The 18,614-nt window shown below is 42.2% G+C and overlaps 1 protein-coding gene across 16 annotated transcripts in view; it reads left to right on the forward strand.

Annotated features, from left to right (window-relative positions):
* Positions 1 to 18,614, forward strand: part of CALD1 (caldesmon 1) — a 231,553-nt gene that overhangs the window by 191,324 nt on the left and 21,615 nt on the right. For 9 of the 16 annotated variants that reach the window (XM_024990452.1, XM_024990454.1, XM_024990451.2 and 6 more), the window contains 5 exons: positions 2,318 to 3,404; positions 4,609 to 4,686; positions 10,686 to 10,828; positions 15,387 to 15,645; positions 18,279 to 18,419. In XM_024990452.1, the coding sequence (XP_024846220.1) occupies positions 2,318 to 3,404; positions 4,609 to 4,686; positions 10,686 to 10,828; positions 15,387 to 15,645; positions 18,279 to 18,419 (1,708 nt within the window). 16 annotated transcript variants of the gene reach the window in all.

Genomic DNA, 18,614 nt, shown 5'->3' on the forward strand with positions numbered 1-18,614 from the left:
GTTCACCACCTGGCTTTGAATCCCAACCTGACCCTCCCTTCACTAACTCTATTTTTTCAGTTAAATGGAAATAAAAATTATACTTTTGTTTAAGGCATGTCATTAAATTTAAATGAGATGATAACACATGTAAAATGCACATAATAATCTTGGCCATTATTAGGAAGATAGTAGCAGAATCTTATAAATCAGAGCAGTATGGTCATCACTTCCTTTTCCATTTTTGAGCTGAGGGAGATAGGAAAAAAAGAGTTTAAATAACGACATTTTACATTTTAAGGCCTTCCATGAATCTGGCTATTAGGGAATAATCAACAATGCCATAAAAAGTTACTGGTGCCTGTAGTTTTCTTGCTTTTAAAATCTTGCTCCTACTTGTATTTCTCTTCTTTCACAATTTACTATTACTAGCTATTTCATGCTATTGATTGAGTACAAATTCTTTTTTTTTTTTTTAGTAGCTCATATTCATGTAATTTACCTCTGACATGAAGAATAAGTATTCTTCTTGGGGCTAAGCAACTGTAATTGGTACTCAGCTTCTACTGATAATAGCTATCCTGATTTATAAATAGCAAATAGCAAAAAAAGATTCAGTAGAATCTGTTATTTCTTAAGAGTTCTCTAAGCCAACTAGCATTTTGGAATTTGGGGTACCTCTTAAAAATTATTTAAATTCATTTGGTCCAAATGCCTCACATACATAGATTTTTCCCCTTAAATTCTAAGCTATTTGCGTTTTCAGAGAAGTTTAACCCTTATGTGTCTAATTCATCAACATGATGCCTTACAGCAACAGCGAAGGCCAAGAAAGTTTAAAATCTAGCCTCTACTCTGCCATTTCTTATTGTTAAAGGTGAAGTGTGTTTTTCCAAAATTAAGTGAACTTGAACTTCAAAAGGGCCAAGGTTGGTATGAACCATGAAATTTGATGGAGTTTCAAAACACTGCAAGACATACTTTTCCAACTCTGGTTACAGTCCTAGGATCACATGACTAGTTGTTTCCTGCAGTGAAGACCGACACGCCTGGCTTGGGCAGTGTCCAGCCAGCATCCCACAGTAGTGAGCTTGGTGATGGACATGCTGCTGTTTGGATTTTAGAGATTTTCTCTTCTTATTTTATAAACATCAAATCTAACTGTTCTTTGTCTACTCTAGAAAAGAAGGGCAAGAGACCCTTTCCTCATGGAAATCTTGACAAAGAATGAAGACGGTATATTATGTATATATTAGAGTTAGAGCAACATCAGCTGCTTTAACAATGATTTCCCAAACTGGGTATTTCTGATTGGTAGAACTTGCCCCCTATCTTCTGTCCTCTTGCGAGTCTATCAACCTCAGGGGCTTTGGAGTCCTCTGATCTAGCCAGCAGACAGAGATTGACAAGGAAGAGAATGTACCTCTGCTTCTTATTTGTCCTGGCCTGGACATCACACTTCTACTCATACTTCATTGGAATTATTGGTCATGAGGCCCCACCCAGGTGCAAGGAAGAAGGGAGGGTTAGGCAATGACTTGATGGGCAATGACTTCCTGTGACTAAGGAAGGAGGAGCATGAATTGTGGTGGACAGTTGGATGTCCCCACCGTGGGGGTTATTAGCCTGAATATAGTATCTGTGCACTATTATTAATACATACACTCCCTTCCTCTCAAAGTACTTTGTGTTCCAGAAATCCAGATCAGGAATTCCAGATGACTTGGCAACATGTGGGAACACTATATGATATGAGAGGAATTTGTTTCTTCAGTTTGGTCCTTGTCTTAATTTGAGTTCTCCAAGAATCAGATTCTGAAACAAAGATTTAAGTACATTTTATTTTTAACATGATCCTAGGAAAAGCTGGTAGCAGTGTGGGAAAGTGAGGCAGAGAAGGCAACGCAACCAAATCAAGGTTTTCTTTCTGAGCAAATTACCACTGTGAGTATCTGGAGCTCACCTCCACTGGGCGCTCTAAGATCTAGTGTGCTGCAGGTACCTCGGAGCTATCTGATTCCAAAGGTGAAGAGAGCTGAGGTATTTATTCACTAATGCTCATCAATTTTTGCTAGAGGCACAGTGCCCAGGGGGCATTAATGCTCAGCTCTTCTGTTTACAGAATAGACTCACCATGGCCAGAGAAAGACCATGGACAAAGGTTTGCATGTGTGTCATTGAAATCCAGGCAGGAATGTACTAATATGGGGTTATATATGGGGAGTGTGTGTATATGTATTTCTCTATGTATCTGCTGTAGTTCCCACGTGGCACAGTACATGAATCCAGCTGACCGATTAATCAGCAAGCTGTCCTTGGTGTCGTTTCTGTTGTCCAGTGTGCCTGACGAGGAGGTCAAGACAACCACGACCAACACTCAGGCGGAGGGCGATGATGAGGCTGCTCTCCTGGAGCGACTGGCTCGGCGGGAGGAAAGACGCCAAAAGCGCCTCCAGGAAGCCCTGGAGCGACAGAAGGAGTTTGACCCAACAATAACAGATGCAAGTTTGTCGCTCTCCAGCAGAAGAATGCAAAACGACACAACAGACAATGAAACGGCGGAGAAGGAAGGAAGAAGTGAAAGTCGCCAGGAAAGGCAGGAGCTGGAGGAAACGGAAATAGTCACCAAGTCACACCAGAAGAATGATTGGATGGAAGCGGAAGAGAAAAAGAAAGAGGAGAAAGAAAAGGAGGAAGAAGAAGAAGAGAAGCCAAAGCCAGGGAGCATTGAAGAAAATCAGGTAGAGGTGGTGGTAGACGAGAAAACAGCAGACACCCAGCAGGAAACAGTAATGCCACTGAAAAATGGGCAGATCAGTACAGATGAGCCTAAGACCGAGGAGGAGGGGGAAAGGGGCTCAGATGAGATTCTCCAGAATGAAAAGATGGAAGAGGAAGCCAGGGAAAGAGCTGAGGCAGAAAGGGCCAGGTTGGAAGCAGAAGAAAGAGAAAGAATTAAAGCTGAGCAAGACCGAAAAATAGCAGAGGAGAAAGCAAAAAAGGAAGCAGAAGAAAAAGCAGCTGCCCAAGAGAGAGAAAGACAGGAGGCAGAGGAGAGGGAGAGGATCAAGGAGGAGGAGAGAAAGGCAGAAGAGGAGAGGCAGAGGATCAAGGAGCAGGAGAGAAAGGCAGAAGAGGAGAGGCAGAGGATCAAGGAGCAGGAGAGAAAGGCAGAAGAGGAGAGGCAGAGGATCAAGGAGCAGGAGAGAAAGGCAGAAGAGGAGAGGCAGAGGGCGAAGGCAGAGGAAGAAGAGAGAGCTAAGATAGAAGAGCAAAAACGTAAGAAGCAACTAGAAGAGAAAAAGGGGCAAATGCAAGAGAAAAAGATTAAAGGGGAAAAGGTAGAGGAGAAAACAGCAGGGAAGGGGGTCAATGAAAAGAAAGTACAAGAAGATAAACCTCATACAGCTGTCCCAAAGAAACAGGTACAGTAAACCTTTTGCACCAAGTGTGTGATGCCTGCAACTTGCGAGAAATGTAATGCACATCAAATTTGGGACTGAGGCCACATTCCTAAGGCCCCACGTGCTTAATCGTTTGGCAAGCTGTTCATTTTTTTAGGTCATAGCAATATGCAAGCATAGAGCAATCAACTGAGGGCTAAATATTCCACCAACCAAATGTACTGATACAACCAGAGAGAAGTGAATTGCTCTGTGCTTGATTGCTATGAATACCAGAAAAAATGAATTAACCCAAAGATGACAAGTGTGGTGGTGCTGCGCTGAAATGATTCTGCACCTGCATCTAAACTCATTCCTTCTAACAACTTACCTCTCTCCACAGGTCTACATGAGGCAGCAGGACCATAACTCCTCACCTCACCTGTTGTGTTTGGCATCTAATAGAAGATGCTAAAGTTGGGGTGGGAAACTGACATGACGAATCGTGGTCAGAAATATCTTAAGAACACAAAAATAACCCCCTTGAAATTAACTGGTAATAAAGGAGGGAAAGGAGCCATTTTGGACCTTTTATAAAAAAATGTCAGAATCCTGACTTGCCGTCATGTAGACCTGAGCCTAATGTAGACTTGCAGAAAGCCATTCATCTGGGGCAGCATCAACTTAAAACTGGTTGGTAGTTACAAGCACACATTCTGCTTCTTTTACCGTCTGGGTGATACAGATTTATGTAGCACAGGAAGAGTGGAATGGGGCTGGGGGAGTGTCTGTAATCTAAGAAACATTTTTTTTTCTCTGTCTGCAAGGCTACATTAAAAGCACTATAGAGATGCTTGTGTATTCAGCTTTCCAAAGAGAACTCTCTGTCGCTAAGCCTGCATTGCATTCAAGTCATCTTTCACTTCTGCTTCTTACAAGGGGCTCATAAACACAGCTATCATAAGAGATGATCAGGAACTAGATGCACCAAACACTCAGGAGGTTTTCAACACTCACGAGAAGCACCACATCACGCTGGACCTCAGTGAGCACGATGGCAGGCACATGAGGAAAGATTTGGTGGGAGGAAACTATCCCACATTGCTGTTAGAACCACTGGCACTGGGGAAATGTGAGGATTGGTACAGCCACAGAGAAGTCACTTCACGCCACATGCAGAGTGACCTGAGCACCCTCTCACTCTTGCTTTTAAATAAGTGACCTTACCATTCTTGAAAATAAAAAGGAAGAAGAAAGGGGGGCTAAAGTGCCAGCTAAAAGAGAAAAGTCCCAAGACGACAAGGCTGCCTTCAAAAAAGAAGAGGTAAATATCACTGAGAAGGAACCTAGTCATAAAGCACAGAGAGCAGTGTTCCATGACGTTTCAGGTCAGATGATCTCAAAACTGTAACCTCTAACCCAGTATTTTTCAAGCCGTGGCTCATGATCCATTGAATGGTGAAATCAATTGAAAGCAAAACTAGTTAAAAGTGTCAATCTGCATTGTTTTAATGAAGTAGAGTAGAAAATATCAGAGGGCATCGTGGCCACGAAGCATTGCATTGTGATATAAATTGTCTTTTCTACTATGGGTCACAGTCAGAAAGCTTGAGAAATACTTCTCTCATCAACCTTTCCTGCTTTCTACTCTCCTCAAAAAAAGCTATTTTTTTTTTTTTTTCTTTGAGCCATCCTACTTTCATTTCAATCATGAAATATTTCCAACTGGCTTTGATTAATGATTTAACTTTTCCAAGGGAAAACACTCCCACACCTCTCAGTAGAAAATCTGATGAACTGAAGATGATATTTGGTTTTCAAAAGAAAAGCTTGGCACAGTGTTCTGCATTGCATTTCTGAGGCACACACAGGAGCTGGTGCCAGGGTGTTTGACTGTAGGTAAGTAGTAAACAAGTCAGTGGACCAGAGGCTGCTGCAGACAGCATGTCATTATGTCCCGACATAATCAAAATGCCACATCAGAAAGCCTGACCTCAGGACTTCCGTGGCCATCCAGTGGTTAAGACTCTTCGCTGTCAATGCAGGGGGCACAGGTTTGATCCCTGGTTGGGCAACTAAGATCCTGCATGCCACATACCACAGCTTAAAAAAAAAAGGAGAAAGAAAGCCTGATCTTGTTTTAACCATCATGCTTATGTTAGCTCCAAGCAATCCTAAAAATGATGATAGTATTTAATAAGCTCAAAGTACTTGATCGTGGTAAACTAAATTATCAAACATAAGATTTGAAGTACTCTACTTGTGGGACTGAATTGTAGTTATTGAGCTCCAACTCAGATGGACTCTTGCTACATTTTTCTGCCCATTATAGCACAGAATAAGACACAGACAAATCTATATTTAGCAAATAGATGAGATTTAATAGGAGAATGATTATTTTCTTAAACCTTTTTTTCCTAAGATTCATGTAAAAAGAACTCTAGTTCATGTTATATTTATTTTGTTTTTGGTATGTGTTCCTCCCATTTTCTAGTAGAACTTGTGGTGGCTTGGGAGTAAAAACCAAATGTGAACACTGCCCAGTTAAAAGCAGGAGAAAGCATGAATGCTAAAAACTAGAAAACTAAATTTGGTTCTAATGAGGCTGCTGAGAAATTTGTTGAACATGTTGGGAAACAACTGTTCTCATTCTGTAACAGAAAAACAGCTACAAATTCATTTCCAAAAGATGAACATTACTTTGGGACTAAACTCAGAAATATCCCACATATATTATTTATTTCACTTCCCACATATATATTTATATATCCCACATATATTATTATTTAGCTTCATCTCTAAAGCTAGCATTTTGTGTGGGGGAATATCTTTAACTTATTTTTAATTGGAGTATAATCGCTTTACAGCACTGTATTGGTCTCTGCTGTGCAACAGCATGAAATCAGCTATGTGTAGACACATACCCCCTCCCTCTCGAGTCTCCCCCCCACCCCCCAACCCATCCCACCCATCCAGGTCATCAGAGAGCTGAGCTCGCTCTGCTATACAGAAACTTCTTGGGGGGAATACCTTTAAGTACAGGAGGAAGAGGGCATGAAATCATAGCTCAGTGATTACATTTCTATGGAGTAGGAGAGGCAGAATGACTCTATGAATTCTCCATTTCATTCAGTTCAGTCAGATGTGGATTGTTTTTAATGACCAAGGCATTCTGTGTCCACGTTTTGTGTCTGTGAACTACAAGGAGCTCACCAGCAGCCATCCCATCATCCTTTAGCTTCTTTTCAGATAAGGCCCCCAATTCAACAATGGCCGTGGTTTGATTTCAGTCCTGCCCCTTTCTCAGTCTGCCCTCCAGCACATTCCAGTGTCCCAAAACTTGGCCTCTTTTTGCCACAAGAACAGATTAGCTCCTTAACCCAAGCTTTGGGGAAAAAAAAAAACAAAAACTGCCATTCCTGTTTTAACATTGCATACATAAATTACTAGTTGAATAACTAGGTTTTCCCCTCTCCACCTGTTTGTGTAGCTACTCCACTTAGATAACTTTAAATCATAGTTTATGTGATGTGGCCATTGTAAATGCCCTCCTTTTACCCCCATCCCGCTTTTTGTTCTCTACTCTCAACAAAAGTCTTTCCTTTCATGGAGTTAGCAAGAAAAGGAAACACAAACATCAGGTGAGCTACATTTCCAGAAGTCACTCCAATACCTTACACAAAACCTTCTTTCTCCCACTGCAGTTTAACTGTTTGTGGCAGTGAATCACAGATGACCAGTAACCCTGAAACGTAATTTAACTTTTTATTTTCCCCAACTATAAAATGCCTTCTTTTAATTTTTAAAAAATTTTTGTTGAAGTACAGTGTTGTGTTTATGCTGTACGGCAAGTGATTCAGTTATACATATATCGCGTGTGTGCATGAGTTCATGCTCAGTTGTGTCCGACTCTCTGTGCCCCCATGGACTGTAGCACACCATGCTCCTCTGTCCATGGGATTTGCCAGGCAAGCATACTGGAATGGATTGCCATTTCCTACTCCAGGTTAATCTTCCCAACCCAGGCATCAAACCCACATCTCTTGTGTCTCATGCATTGGCAGGCAGATTCTTTACCCACTAAGCCACCTGGGAAGCCCTTTATACATATACATATATTCTTTTTTTATCTACATTCTTTTCCATTATGGTTTATCATAGGATATTGAATATAAAATGCCTCCCTGTAAAATGCCTCCTTTTAGTTCTTCACCCCAGAGCTTGTTTTTTGTTCTGGCCTCTAATAGGAAAACAGTTTCCAGCAGAGCTGTTCATATAATAATGAAACTAATATTCATATCACGTAGGCCAGAGCCTCTCACTAAACATCAGGGTACATGCTGGTCACCTGGGATCTTATGAAACACAGACTCTGCCTCTGTGGGTCTGGGTAGAGCCTCAGCTCCCCAGGGAAGTCCATGTTGTCCATGGACAGGGCCATTCATGTGATAGACATTGGGCCTGGAACAGGAAGTGAGGCTTCTGAATCTAACAAAAGTATGTTCAACTTAGTCTGAAAAAGTGTAACTTGCACCTGTTCTTATCATTCTTCTGGAATCAAATGATACAAAGCAGTACAACAGAGAAACTGGTGTCTCAGTCCTTTTAGACTTGTTCACAACTTTTTGAGTGTCTCTCTGGCACAAGAGTATGTCACTGGAATTCCTACCCCTACACACATACACCCATGTGTTACCCCACTGATCACTTTTTTTTTTTTTTGGCTGTGCTATACCAGTTGTGTCCAACTCTCTGTGACCCTGTGGATTGTAGCCCCGGCTTCCCAGGTGGCACTAGTGGTAAACAGCGTGCCTGTCGATGCAGGAAATGCAAGAGACGTGGGTTCAATCCATGGGTCGGGAAGATCCCCTGGAGTAGAACATGGCAGTCCACTCCAGTATTCTTGCCCGGGATAACCCCATGGACAGAGGAGCCTGGCGGGCTACTGCAACAGGGTCAGACATGACTGAAGCAACTTAGCATGCACAGACTAGCCTACCAGGGTCCTCTATCCATGGGATTTCCCAGGTGGGAATGCTGGAGCAGATTGCCATTTCCTACTCAGGATACATGGCCCTGTATTAATCCATCAGCACAGATTCTCTTCTTGGTAACATTTTGATCTAGAGGCTCTAATGCTTTTCCCAGTGGGCTCAGAATATCCCATTAGCTTAGGCTGAATCTGCTATAGAAGCCAACCCACTGTGCTCCTTAAAGTGTTACGGAATTTATTTATTCATTTCCCAGAAAGAAAAAATAATTTGCAGTCAGCATTAAATTATCATTATTTCTTTGGGAATTTTTTTAAGTCTTCCAAAGAGAATATAAGCACCACAACTTTGCCAGTACAGGAAGAACTTGAAAAAAAGGGATGTTTCTTCTGTTAGACATGTATGGTTTTATAAATCTATTTTACACACATTTTTGGTCAGTAAATTAGATAATGCATTTGGGGAGACTGGAAATATCTCTGACTCCAAAATAAGAGAAATGAGTTTCTCTTTGTATAGTGCTCCACAAACTGTAAGGTGTGACTCACAGTTTCTTTCATGGGTTCACTGCAAGGGGACCCCCCCTCACCTTAAATGTGTATCCCCAGATACTTCTTAACCAGGATATAAACTCCTATCCATAGTTTCTGGGGCTATTCCCAACAATGGTAGGTCAGAATGAAAAGAGACCTTGCTTGCTCCTGCCTGCCCAATAAATACTGATTTACCACCAGGCAAGGACAGTCGAATTAAAGCTGCGGGACAGACCAGGAGCTTCCTTCTCTTCTCTGAGCCTCTCAGCACAAATCTGGAGCCAAGAAGGAAGGCACAGGATGAAGATTAGGAAGGGATCATCTAGCCCAACCCTCTCTTTTCATGCACACGGAGCCAGCATTCCAGAGATGTTAGGTGACTTAAAGTAACAGTTAGATTTGTTGACAACACTAAAACTAAAACTCAGATTTCCTGACTTTCAGACAAAGCACTCAGAAAGAATAGCAAAATAACAGCCTTCCTCTTCGGCAAGTCCAAGGGATGTCCTAGATGTATGCCACTTGGAGAAAAATTAAAAGTCATAACTAGCTAGGGCACCGTGGTAGTGAATAGTCCATCGATAGTAATTTTATCAAATAATACTCAGCAAAAGCAATCAGGCAAAGGACTACTGAAGACCCATCAGTAAAAAGCAAAAAAAAAACCCTTTTCTTAGTAAAACATGCACTTTGGTGGGGGTTAGGTATCGGAAGCATAACAACTGCAAAGAGGTGAGTGATCAGGTAAGGGGTGGGACTGTTCTTGGCAGCCCCTGGAGCCCTGAGTTCTTACACCCAAACCGTCCTCCTTTGGTCTCTTTAGAATGTTAGTGCTTTGTCACTGTTTGTCTTCAAATGAGCAGTAATGAACCTCACCTGTTCTCACACTCATTTTTTAAGAATGGGTGAGATGATAAAGGTAATTTGAACTCCTTTACCTCCCCCCAAAAAGCTATGCAAATTCAGTATACTTTGAAATAATCTGTTTCACTGTGAGGAACTTGTAACACAAAGCCTACACGTACACACAAAAAATTAGAGCTAATACCTGCTCTCCATGTACCACCTTCCTCTGTCTCCCACAACAATCGCAAAGCCACTTTCAGAGACTAAATTATCACCTTCAGTGGAAGTCAAGGTCAGCCCTGGAATTTTTCCTTTGTGTTCTATCTTTAATGCTTTAGATGACTACAGACACGGCCCCGCAGGTCTCTGTGTCATCCCTCTAAAGGTAGGGTTATTATGTCTTCTATCCTGAAGACCCTAGTTATTCATTTGATTAAAATACTAGGGTGGTCTTCTTCTGACATCTGCCAAGACTGACTTGACAGATCTGGCTGACTCAGTAGGTTTCTTATTTCCTCCTCAACACATTCAAGTCCTTCTCAAAGAAGCACCCTTCATCCAAGAAGAAACCTGTCCAAGTAACTTGGCCATTCTCCCATCAAGACCACACTAATAATTGCTCTTCCCGGTGGGAACTGAAAACAACCCCTCTCATGTGGAGTTTCCAAATGGTAACACCTCCATCACTTTTGAAAATAAAACCTCAGTGAAATAAGGGATGATCCTGACTTCCTAAAATTGTGGTCAGGGTCTTTGCTCAGAAGCTGGAGGACCATAGCTCATGCTCCAAGAATTTCCTCTGATTCCAGGTCTACCACATCATTCTCCAGTGGTTTGTTTTACTTCTCAGTTTTCTGGCTTCCTAACAATGTTGGGTTTTATTTGGTGATACCAACCGAAACCTAATAAGATTTTTATCGTTATGTTTCTTCCTGATATGTACCATTGGTTAGCTCAAAGATGAGAAGACTAAAAAGGACAAAGAAAGCAAAGACGTTAAGAGGTTCTTGGATGCAAAGAAGGGATTTACAGAAGTGAAGTCTCAGAATGGAGAATTCATGACCCACAAACTTAAACACGCCGAGAATACTTTCAGGTAAGAAGTTAACAGTGACTGTGCTCATGTGTGAAAAAAAAAAAGTCAGTCTCCCTACTCTGTGACTCCAGACAGAAACGTGCTAACAGGCAACATACTTTTGTTGTGAGGTCACTGGCCATTGTCTTAGAGATACTCCATCAGCAGATCAGGCTGTCAATCACTTACAGAACAGCAAGCCCTGCTCAGACAAGGTTTGATCTGCTTTTCCCATTATTTGACAAGGCAGATCAATCCTGCTTGGTATCTATGTTTTTGTTCACTGACCTAATACATTCACGTAAGATCAGCTTATGAGAAAACATTATCACCGGAGTTCGTGTCATTGATTCATTCTCTGTAGGGTCCAGCAGACTTCATAGAAGAAATTTCTCAATACCATTTTCAAGAATGTATTTTCTAAACGTTGTAAATAAATTGTTGCAGAAAAGGAAGATTGCCCTGTGGCCAGATACTTCGGAAACATTCAGTCATTTCAGTTCAGTTCAGTCGCTCAGTCGTGTCCGACTCTTTGCGACCCCATGAATCGCAGCATGCCAGGCCTCCCTGTCCATCACCACCTCCCGGAGTTCACTCAAACTCACGTCCATCGAGTCAGTGATGCCATCCAGCCATCTCATCCTCTGTCATCCCCTTCTCCTCCTGCCCCCAATCCCTCCCAGCATCAGAGTTAAACTAAATAAGTTACGTCTCTTTACTACAGGACTTAGAGAGCCTTTGATGTTATTTTGCCTTGGAGAATCTCTAAGAGGGAGGAAGAGGGTGAGCAACTAATGCTCCAGTTTGGAAAACCCTCTTGCAGAGCTTCAGATTCCCCTTTTTCATCCCCTCTCCTATCACATTGAATACATCTGGGCGATTAAGTTTAGGACAGATAGACAAGTGCGTGCATGCTAAGTCGCTTTAGTCTTGTCCGACTCTTCACAACCCCATGGACTGTAGCCCACCAGGCTCCCCTGTCCATGGAATTCTCCAGGCAAGAATACTGGAGTGGGTTGCCATGCCCTCCTCCAGGGAATCTTCCTGACCCAGGGATCAAGTGTATGCAGGCAAATCCTCACTTCTAGGTTGAATATGGAGATTCCCCCCACCCCAGACCAGCTTTGTAGAACTCAAGTTACAGAAGCCTGCCATGGACATCTGACTACCTGACTGTCTGTGCCCCATTCCCACACACACTAGGTCCAACTGCTGGTGCCAAATTGCAGTCTCTGTTATGTCACCGGCTGCTGTGCCAAACATTCTGGAAAAGAGGGGGGTCCCTGTAATGTGGATTCCCAGAGGGTTGTTCTTTGGCAGCTGTCTTGCCTGTAGACCCTGTTTTTTTTGCAACACTTCAAATAAGAAAGTTCCAAGCAGGTATTGTATAGAAGTCAGACTGCTTCTTACACCAAAGCATGGGTAACACTCAGAAGCAAGCAGAACTATGAGGGACAGACATTTCTAGCCGCTTTAAGATGCTAAAGTGTTAGGTAAATATAGTTGTTATGCACACAATTTTTCTACACAAAAATTTGAGCAAAAATCTAGTCACAGTTTTACAAAAGAGAGCTGAAAGTACATGGAAGAAAAGATGTGTATACAAAGCCTAAATAAAGTGTGAAGGAATGAGAAGGGAAGAACCTATTAGATGTTACTTGGGATTGGCAAGAATGTAAATGTAAAAATTACGTTTATTAGGAATTCATAGAAAGTCTAGAAATCAAGCTGATTCAGGCTGGTAAGCTGAGTGCAGAGCTTGCTGAAGTGCCAGTCCTTTAATGTGTTAGAGCCCTAGAACAGTGTCAAGTTCATGAAAAGTGTTCAAAGAATATTACCTAAAAATATCATTGTTTAATTACTTAGATAAGACCCTGATCCTGGGAAAGATTAAGGGCAAGAGAAGAAGGGGGTGACTGAAGATGAGATGGTTGGATGGCATCATCAATTCAATGGACATGTGATGGTGAAGGATGGGGAGCCTGGCATGCTGCATTCTATGGGGTTACGATTGTCAGACACACCTTAGCGACTGAACAGCAACAACAATTACTTGATAGTTTAAAATATGTGCTGTAGGTGCAAGTACAATTTTATTAAGAGAAATAACTTTAAAAATCTGTCAGTAGAAAGAAGTTTGGTTAATAATTAGCAAGCTTCTCAACCAGTTTTAGTCAAAACTCAAATTGACAATTAACATGCCCATTGTTTGGAAATCCAGAAAACTGGGTAACTCGAACAGATAAGTCACAAGAGACGGCAACAGACAGAGGACTGAGAATCATAATTGGGACTCTTGCTTTAATTTTGCTATGTTTTGAAAGAAGAAAACGAAACAAACTGCTACCGTATTATTAGTTTTTAATTTAGCTGCCAACGTACGTTAGTTGTAGTTTCAATTAGAAATTGATCCCTGTAGAAGCAGAGACACCTCACTTTGCTCCAAATAGTTATACAGTGAGGGGAGCTGGGGAGGAGCGAGAGCCTCTATTTGGATTAGCTTAGTACCTATTAGTCTAACTGAAAACTAGCTGTGTTCATAGTGAAAGGTCTATATTCATCTCGACTTTCACCTAGCAAAGCCACAGAAAGAGAACCTTCTGGAAGAAATTTCCATATTAGTGGTACCCTAATGCTCAGGCCATCCCAGCACATCTGAGCAGATGTGATGCGGTCAAAATTCTTGTTCCTGTTTTGAGCATAGCTCCTTTTGTTGATTTAATTACTTTTCCCTTTGACAGACCAATTTTCTTATAGCTAGATGTTTTCTCTAAAATATGACATGAAAATCTCAATTCAGGAGCAAGTTAAGCACCCATCACCTAAGGAAACCACCAGTAACATTTTCCCCAGATACTCTTTATGTGTATACATTCAAAACACACATAGATGTATATATGTGTATAATTATAAATCTCTGTTTTAAAGTGATTCTTTCACTGAGCATAACAGTGTATCTTTTTGCTAGCTTTCTGCACCAATGAGTATAAGCCTACAGTTAATGTTAGAGTGTTTTACTGGGTGGTAAACACTCTAACATTAACTGGGTCATGACTGATTTAACAAGTCCCTAATGATGGGCATCTGAATATCCAAAATGAAGATTGAGCGACACCTAGTGGAGTCCAGAAAAGTTTCTATGTATTAGCAGTCCTACCAAACAAAACACTAAGAACAGGAAGAACCAACTCTCTGAAGATGGAGAGACTTTAACTGAAAGGAGAGGGTTCCTCTCTGAAGTCACAGGCCTATGGACATTTAAGACTTTGAAAGAGCAATATCAAGTCTTAAGGGGTCCCCTAACCATGGGGTCGCTAAGAGTTCGGACACTACTGAGCAACTTCACTTTCACTTTTCACTTTCATGCACTGGAGAAGGAAATGGCAACCCACTCCAGTGTTCTTGCCTGGAGAATCCCAGGGACTGGGGAGCCTGGTGGGCTGCCGTCTATGGGGTCGCACAGAGTCGGACATGACTGAAGCGACTTAGCAGCAGCAGCAGCAACCTTGACTGAGTTAAAAATAAGAGTTGACCTTTAGCTATCAAGAACCTAAAATGATATTTTTTAACTTTTTAACCTCAACTCCTAGTAAGATATAAATTTTACATCATATCCCAGTACACATCTACATATGTATTTATAACTGAAACAAGAATGTCAAGAAAAGGTCGTTTCCCTTGTTCCATGCAATACCCTCTGATGTTTTCTCCTTGGTTCTTCTAAATGCTAATTAAAGTCCACTAAATAGACTTTACAAAATGCAGCTTGAAAAGCATAGTACTAAAGGACATAGTTTATTCAGAACAATCTCACTATTTTAAAAGCATGAGATGCATGCAAAAAACCAGTATTGGTAACTATGTAATCTTGGACTCCTTTTCCGTTCCTCCTCTTGCTTCATAACTGGAAACACCAGTGCTATTCTCTGGATGGAATAAATGATACTAGACCATGGTAATTCATCTGTTACAAAAGTGTCAGAAATGGGCCACCTATGTTTAGATATAGTTAAGAATGCCCTCACTACCTGCTAATGAGTATTTATATAAGATTTCCTCCATTTTTGTGGCTCAATAATATTCCACTGTTATGTACTTTTACATTTTTGTAATATGTTCATCCACCAATGGGCACTTAGGCTGTTTCCATGTCTTGGCTATTGTAAATGATGCCACATGACTATGGGCGTTACGTGTATCTTTTTGAGTTAGTGTTTTCATTTTCTTTGGATAAATATCCAGAAGTGGAATTCCTGCATCATATGGCAGTTCTACTTCTAATTTTTTGAGGAATCTCCATACTGTTTTCCGTAGTGGTTGTACCAATTTACAGCCCCACCAACAGTGCCTGTTTGCTTCCATTGTACTACCTAGGGAACCCAGGGTAAGTGGCAGAGAGGGGATTCGGATTCAGACCTGGGAATTCCAGATGGACCCCAACTTAGCCGTGAGGGTCCGCTGTCCCGTGAGGGCAGTGGAGATTTCCGTGTGGGATGCAAGGCCTGCAGACCGACCTCCCCCGCTTCCAGGGGCGGTGAGGGTAGGCTGCAAGGCAGACGAGTGTCCCACTCCTTTGCAGCCGCGCTGGAGGGAGGGTCAGCGAGGCCAAGGAGGCTGAAGGCACTTCCCAGGTGGAAGCCGGCAAACGGCTGGAGGAGCTGCGCCGCCGCCGTGGGGAGACGGAGAGTGAGGAGTTCGAGAAACTCAAGCAGAAGCAGCAGGAGGCGGCCTTGGAGCTGGAGGAGCTGAAGAAGAAGAGGGAGGAGCGAAGGAAAGTCCTGGAGGAGGAGGAGCAGCGGAAGAAGCAGGAAGAAGCAGAGCGAAAAGTGAGAGAGGAGGTAAGGCAGGGCGCAGCGCGGTGGTCTCGCGCCTTCACTTACCCAAGCTCATGAGTACGTGTCTCTGTGAACATTCTGACCCTGGAAAATAGTTTCTTCCCTGGTGAACTGCTGCTGCCCTTTTGAACGTGAATTCTTACAAATGCATGAATCTGAGCAAACTCCCGGAAACAGTGAAGTACTGGGTAGCCTGGTGTGCTGCAGTCCTTAGGATCACAAAGAGTCTGAGTCGACTTAGCGACTGAACAACAGCAGCAGCTTGCTGTGTGCTAGGTGTGGTTCTAAAACTTTTATACACATTAATTTATGCAGTTCTCCTAAGATCTCTCTGATATAGGTAGTCTTCTCATCCCCATTTTACAGATCAGGAAACTAAGGCACCGAGAGGTTTTGTAATTTTCCAGAGGTCCCACTTTTTGTTGTCTTAACGCATGAACCTGTAAATGTCCCTCAGTAAAGACTGTGAGAGCAGAGAAGGATGAAAAAGTCTGCAGATCAGTTACAAGAACCAAGAGTCACATGGTAGTTGTTTTTTGATATTTGAAGAGGTTTCATAGAGAAGATTTTCCCAAAAATCGTTTTGGGGGTGTGTTAAGTGGAAGAGTAAGTAACTAGATTTTCACAGGCAGGGACAGTACCTGCTTTGTTCATTGCTGTACACCCAGGACCCAGCACAGCGCCAGGCGTGTAGCAGGAGCCCAGTGATTATGAGCAGATGAATTTGTTCCATCTTAAGCAGAACTGAAAATGACAGATAAAGTTACAAGAAGGCAAATTTTGAAAATTGAAAAAGTGCTTAACCAACTACTGTAGCATTGAAGTAGTTTACAAAGAGCATTTTTTCCTTGTATCCTGAGGTACATTATTTATCCTCATTTTATGGACAAAGAAATGGGAATCAAGTAGTTTGACTGACTTGTGTGAAGTCACTTGACTAATAATAAGTGATAGATTTGCTGCTGCGACCCAGCTTCTCCAACTCCTCCTAGAGCTTTCCACACAAATCTCCAGAGACTGTGATCTCCCATCATTTAGAATATGCAACAAGACTTTAGATGATTTTCTGACATGGATCCTATACAAACATTCCCCAAACTGTGTGGAAAGTTTGGATACATTACTCCAAGGTCTCGTTCAACTCCAGCTCTTCTTAAGCCTGCGACCTTTGGTTAGAAGGTAATTGGAATGATTGTTTTAGAATCAGACCCTCTGCCACTGGCAAGCTGGGACCTTGGGAGAGTCACTAGACTGTGAGACCTCTTTTCCTTATCTGTGAAATATCTACTTTCAGGATTGTGGAGGTGATTAAATCATGATATTCAGGGTGCCTGGTACATAATAGACACTCAGGAAGTCATAGTGTTCATTCCTGTTATTGCTGTTCTTTAGAGGAGCAAAGTATCAATGAAAGCAGAGGAGAAACATGGCCTCTGAGACCTGAATTGGACCTCAGAGATGATTTGGTCTAACCTCCTACCAAGCACAGTGTCTTAGTGGCGGCCGCTATAACAAATTGCCGCAGACTGGGTGGCTGATAAGACATACAGATGTTTGTCTCACAGTTCTGAGGCTATGAAGTCCAAGATCGAAATGCCAGCAAACTCTGTGTCTGGTGCAGCCGTTCACAGATAGCAGTCTTCTCGCTGTGTCCTCACAGGGCAGAAGGCGTGAGAGAGCTCCCTAGAGCCTCTTTTAGGTTCCATTCTCATGGCCCCCAAACCCCCACCTCCTAATGCCATCACTCTGGGGGTTAGGATTTTAACACAGGGATTTGGTGGGGGAGGGTGGGGGCACAAATATTCAGTCCACAATACACAGGATCTTTCTGCAGCATCCTCTGACACATGAACATCCAGTTCCTGCTTGAGAACATCCAGTTTGAAAACTACAAAGACTACATAAATCTGTCAGAAAACTGTTCCTAGAGGATGTGCAGCCTGATGAGAAGACAGAGTGTTCTAGGCCAGGAATGAAGGCACCGAGGGGTTGATGAGAGGGATTGTAAACATCCGTGGTTTCACCACTAGGGGGCAGTATCTACACCATTTCAGATTTGTCAAGCTATCTAGAAATAATCTACTCAGCTAAGGAAGGGACAAGCAAGAAACCATCTCTTGTACAATTTAGTAAATATAGTACTGTGTGCCTTGGCATATGGATGATCTCATTTGTCTTCACATCTCTCCTAGGAAGTAGGTAGAAGTGATAACTTATTTTACGTACACAAAATGAAAGGCCAGTGTTTGATGACTTGACGAGGTGATGACTGTGATGATTGTCCTGCTGAGCATGAGTCTAAGCATTCTACCTGAGCGTTCTCATTTAGTCTGTGTTAAATCCCTAGTCAGTGGATACTATTATTATCCCCATTTTACAAATGAGGAAACTGAGGCAGGGGGTAGATAAGTAACATGGCCAAGGTCACACAGTTTGGAAGGGGCAGTGCCAGAGTGCACATCAGCAGCTGGACTCAAGCCCTCAGGCTTAACCTCTGGTGCCACCCTTGAGGAAGGGCTAGCATCTTTTCTAGAACCCGGATCTTTCTCTTCTAGGACTATGACCATTCCCCTACAGCACTCTTTCCTTTGGGCTTGAAGCTGATATTAACGTCCTTGTTATTTGCTCTTTCTTAGGAAGAGAAGAGGAGGCTAAAGGAAGAGATTGAAAGGCGAAGGGCAGAAGCTGCTGAGAAACGCCAGAAGATGCCGGAAGATGGTTTATCAGAGGACAAGAAGCCCTTCAAATGTTTCACTCCTAAAGGTTCATCTCTCAAGGTATTTTCCCCCAGAAAACCTTCTTGTGTTTACTAAAATATGATAGAAACATGATTTCAGCCCCTGATTTAGTTATTGATTATTCAAAGCTTTTGTTCCATTTATCTTTTTGCTCCATCAGCAATTTAATAGCTTATTTTCATTTTCAAGATAGAGATAGGAGAGAAATCAAGTGGAGTACTTTGTGTCTTTTGA

Source organism: Bos taurus, chromosome 4 (genome assembly GCF_002263795.3).
Source record: "Bos taurus isolate L1 Dominette 01449 registration number 42190680 breed Hereford chromosome 4, ARS-UCD2.0, whole genome shotgun sequence".
NCBI classification, from domain to species: domain Eukaryota; kingdom Metazoa; phylum Chordata; class Mammalia; order Artiodactyla; family Bovidae; genus Bos; species Bos taurus.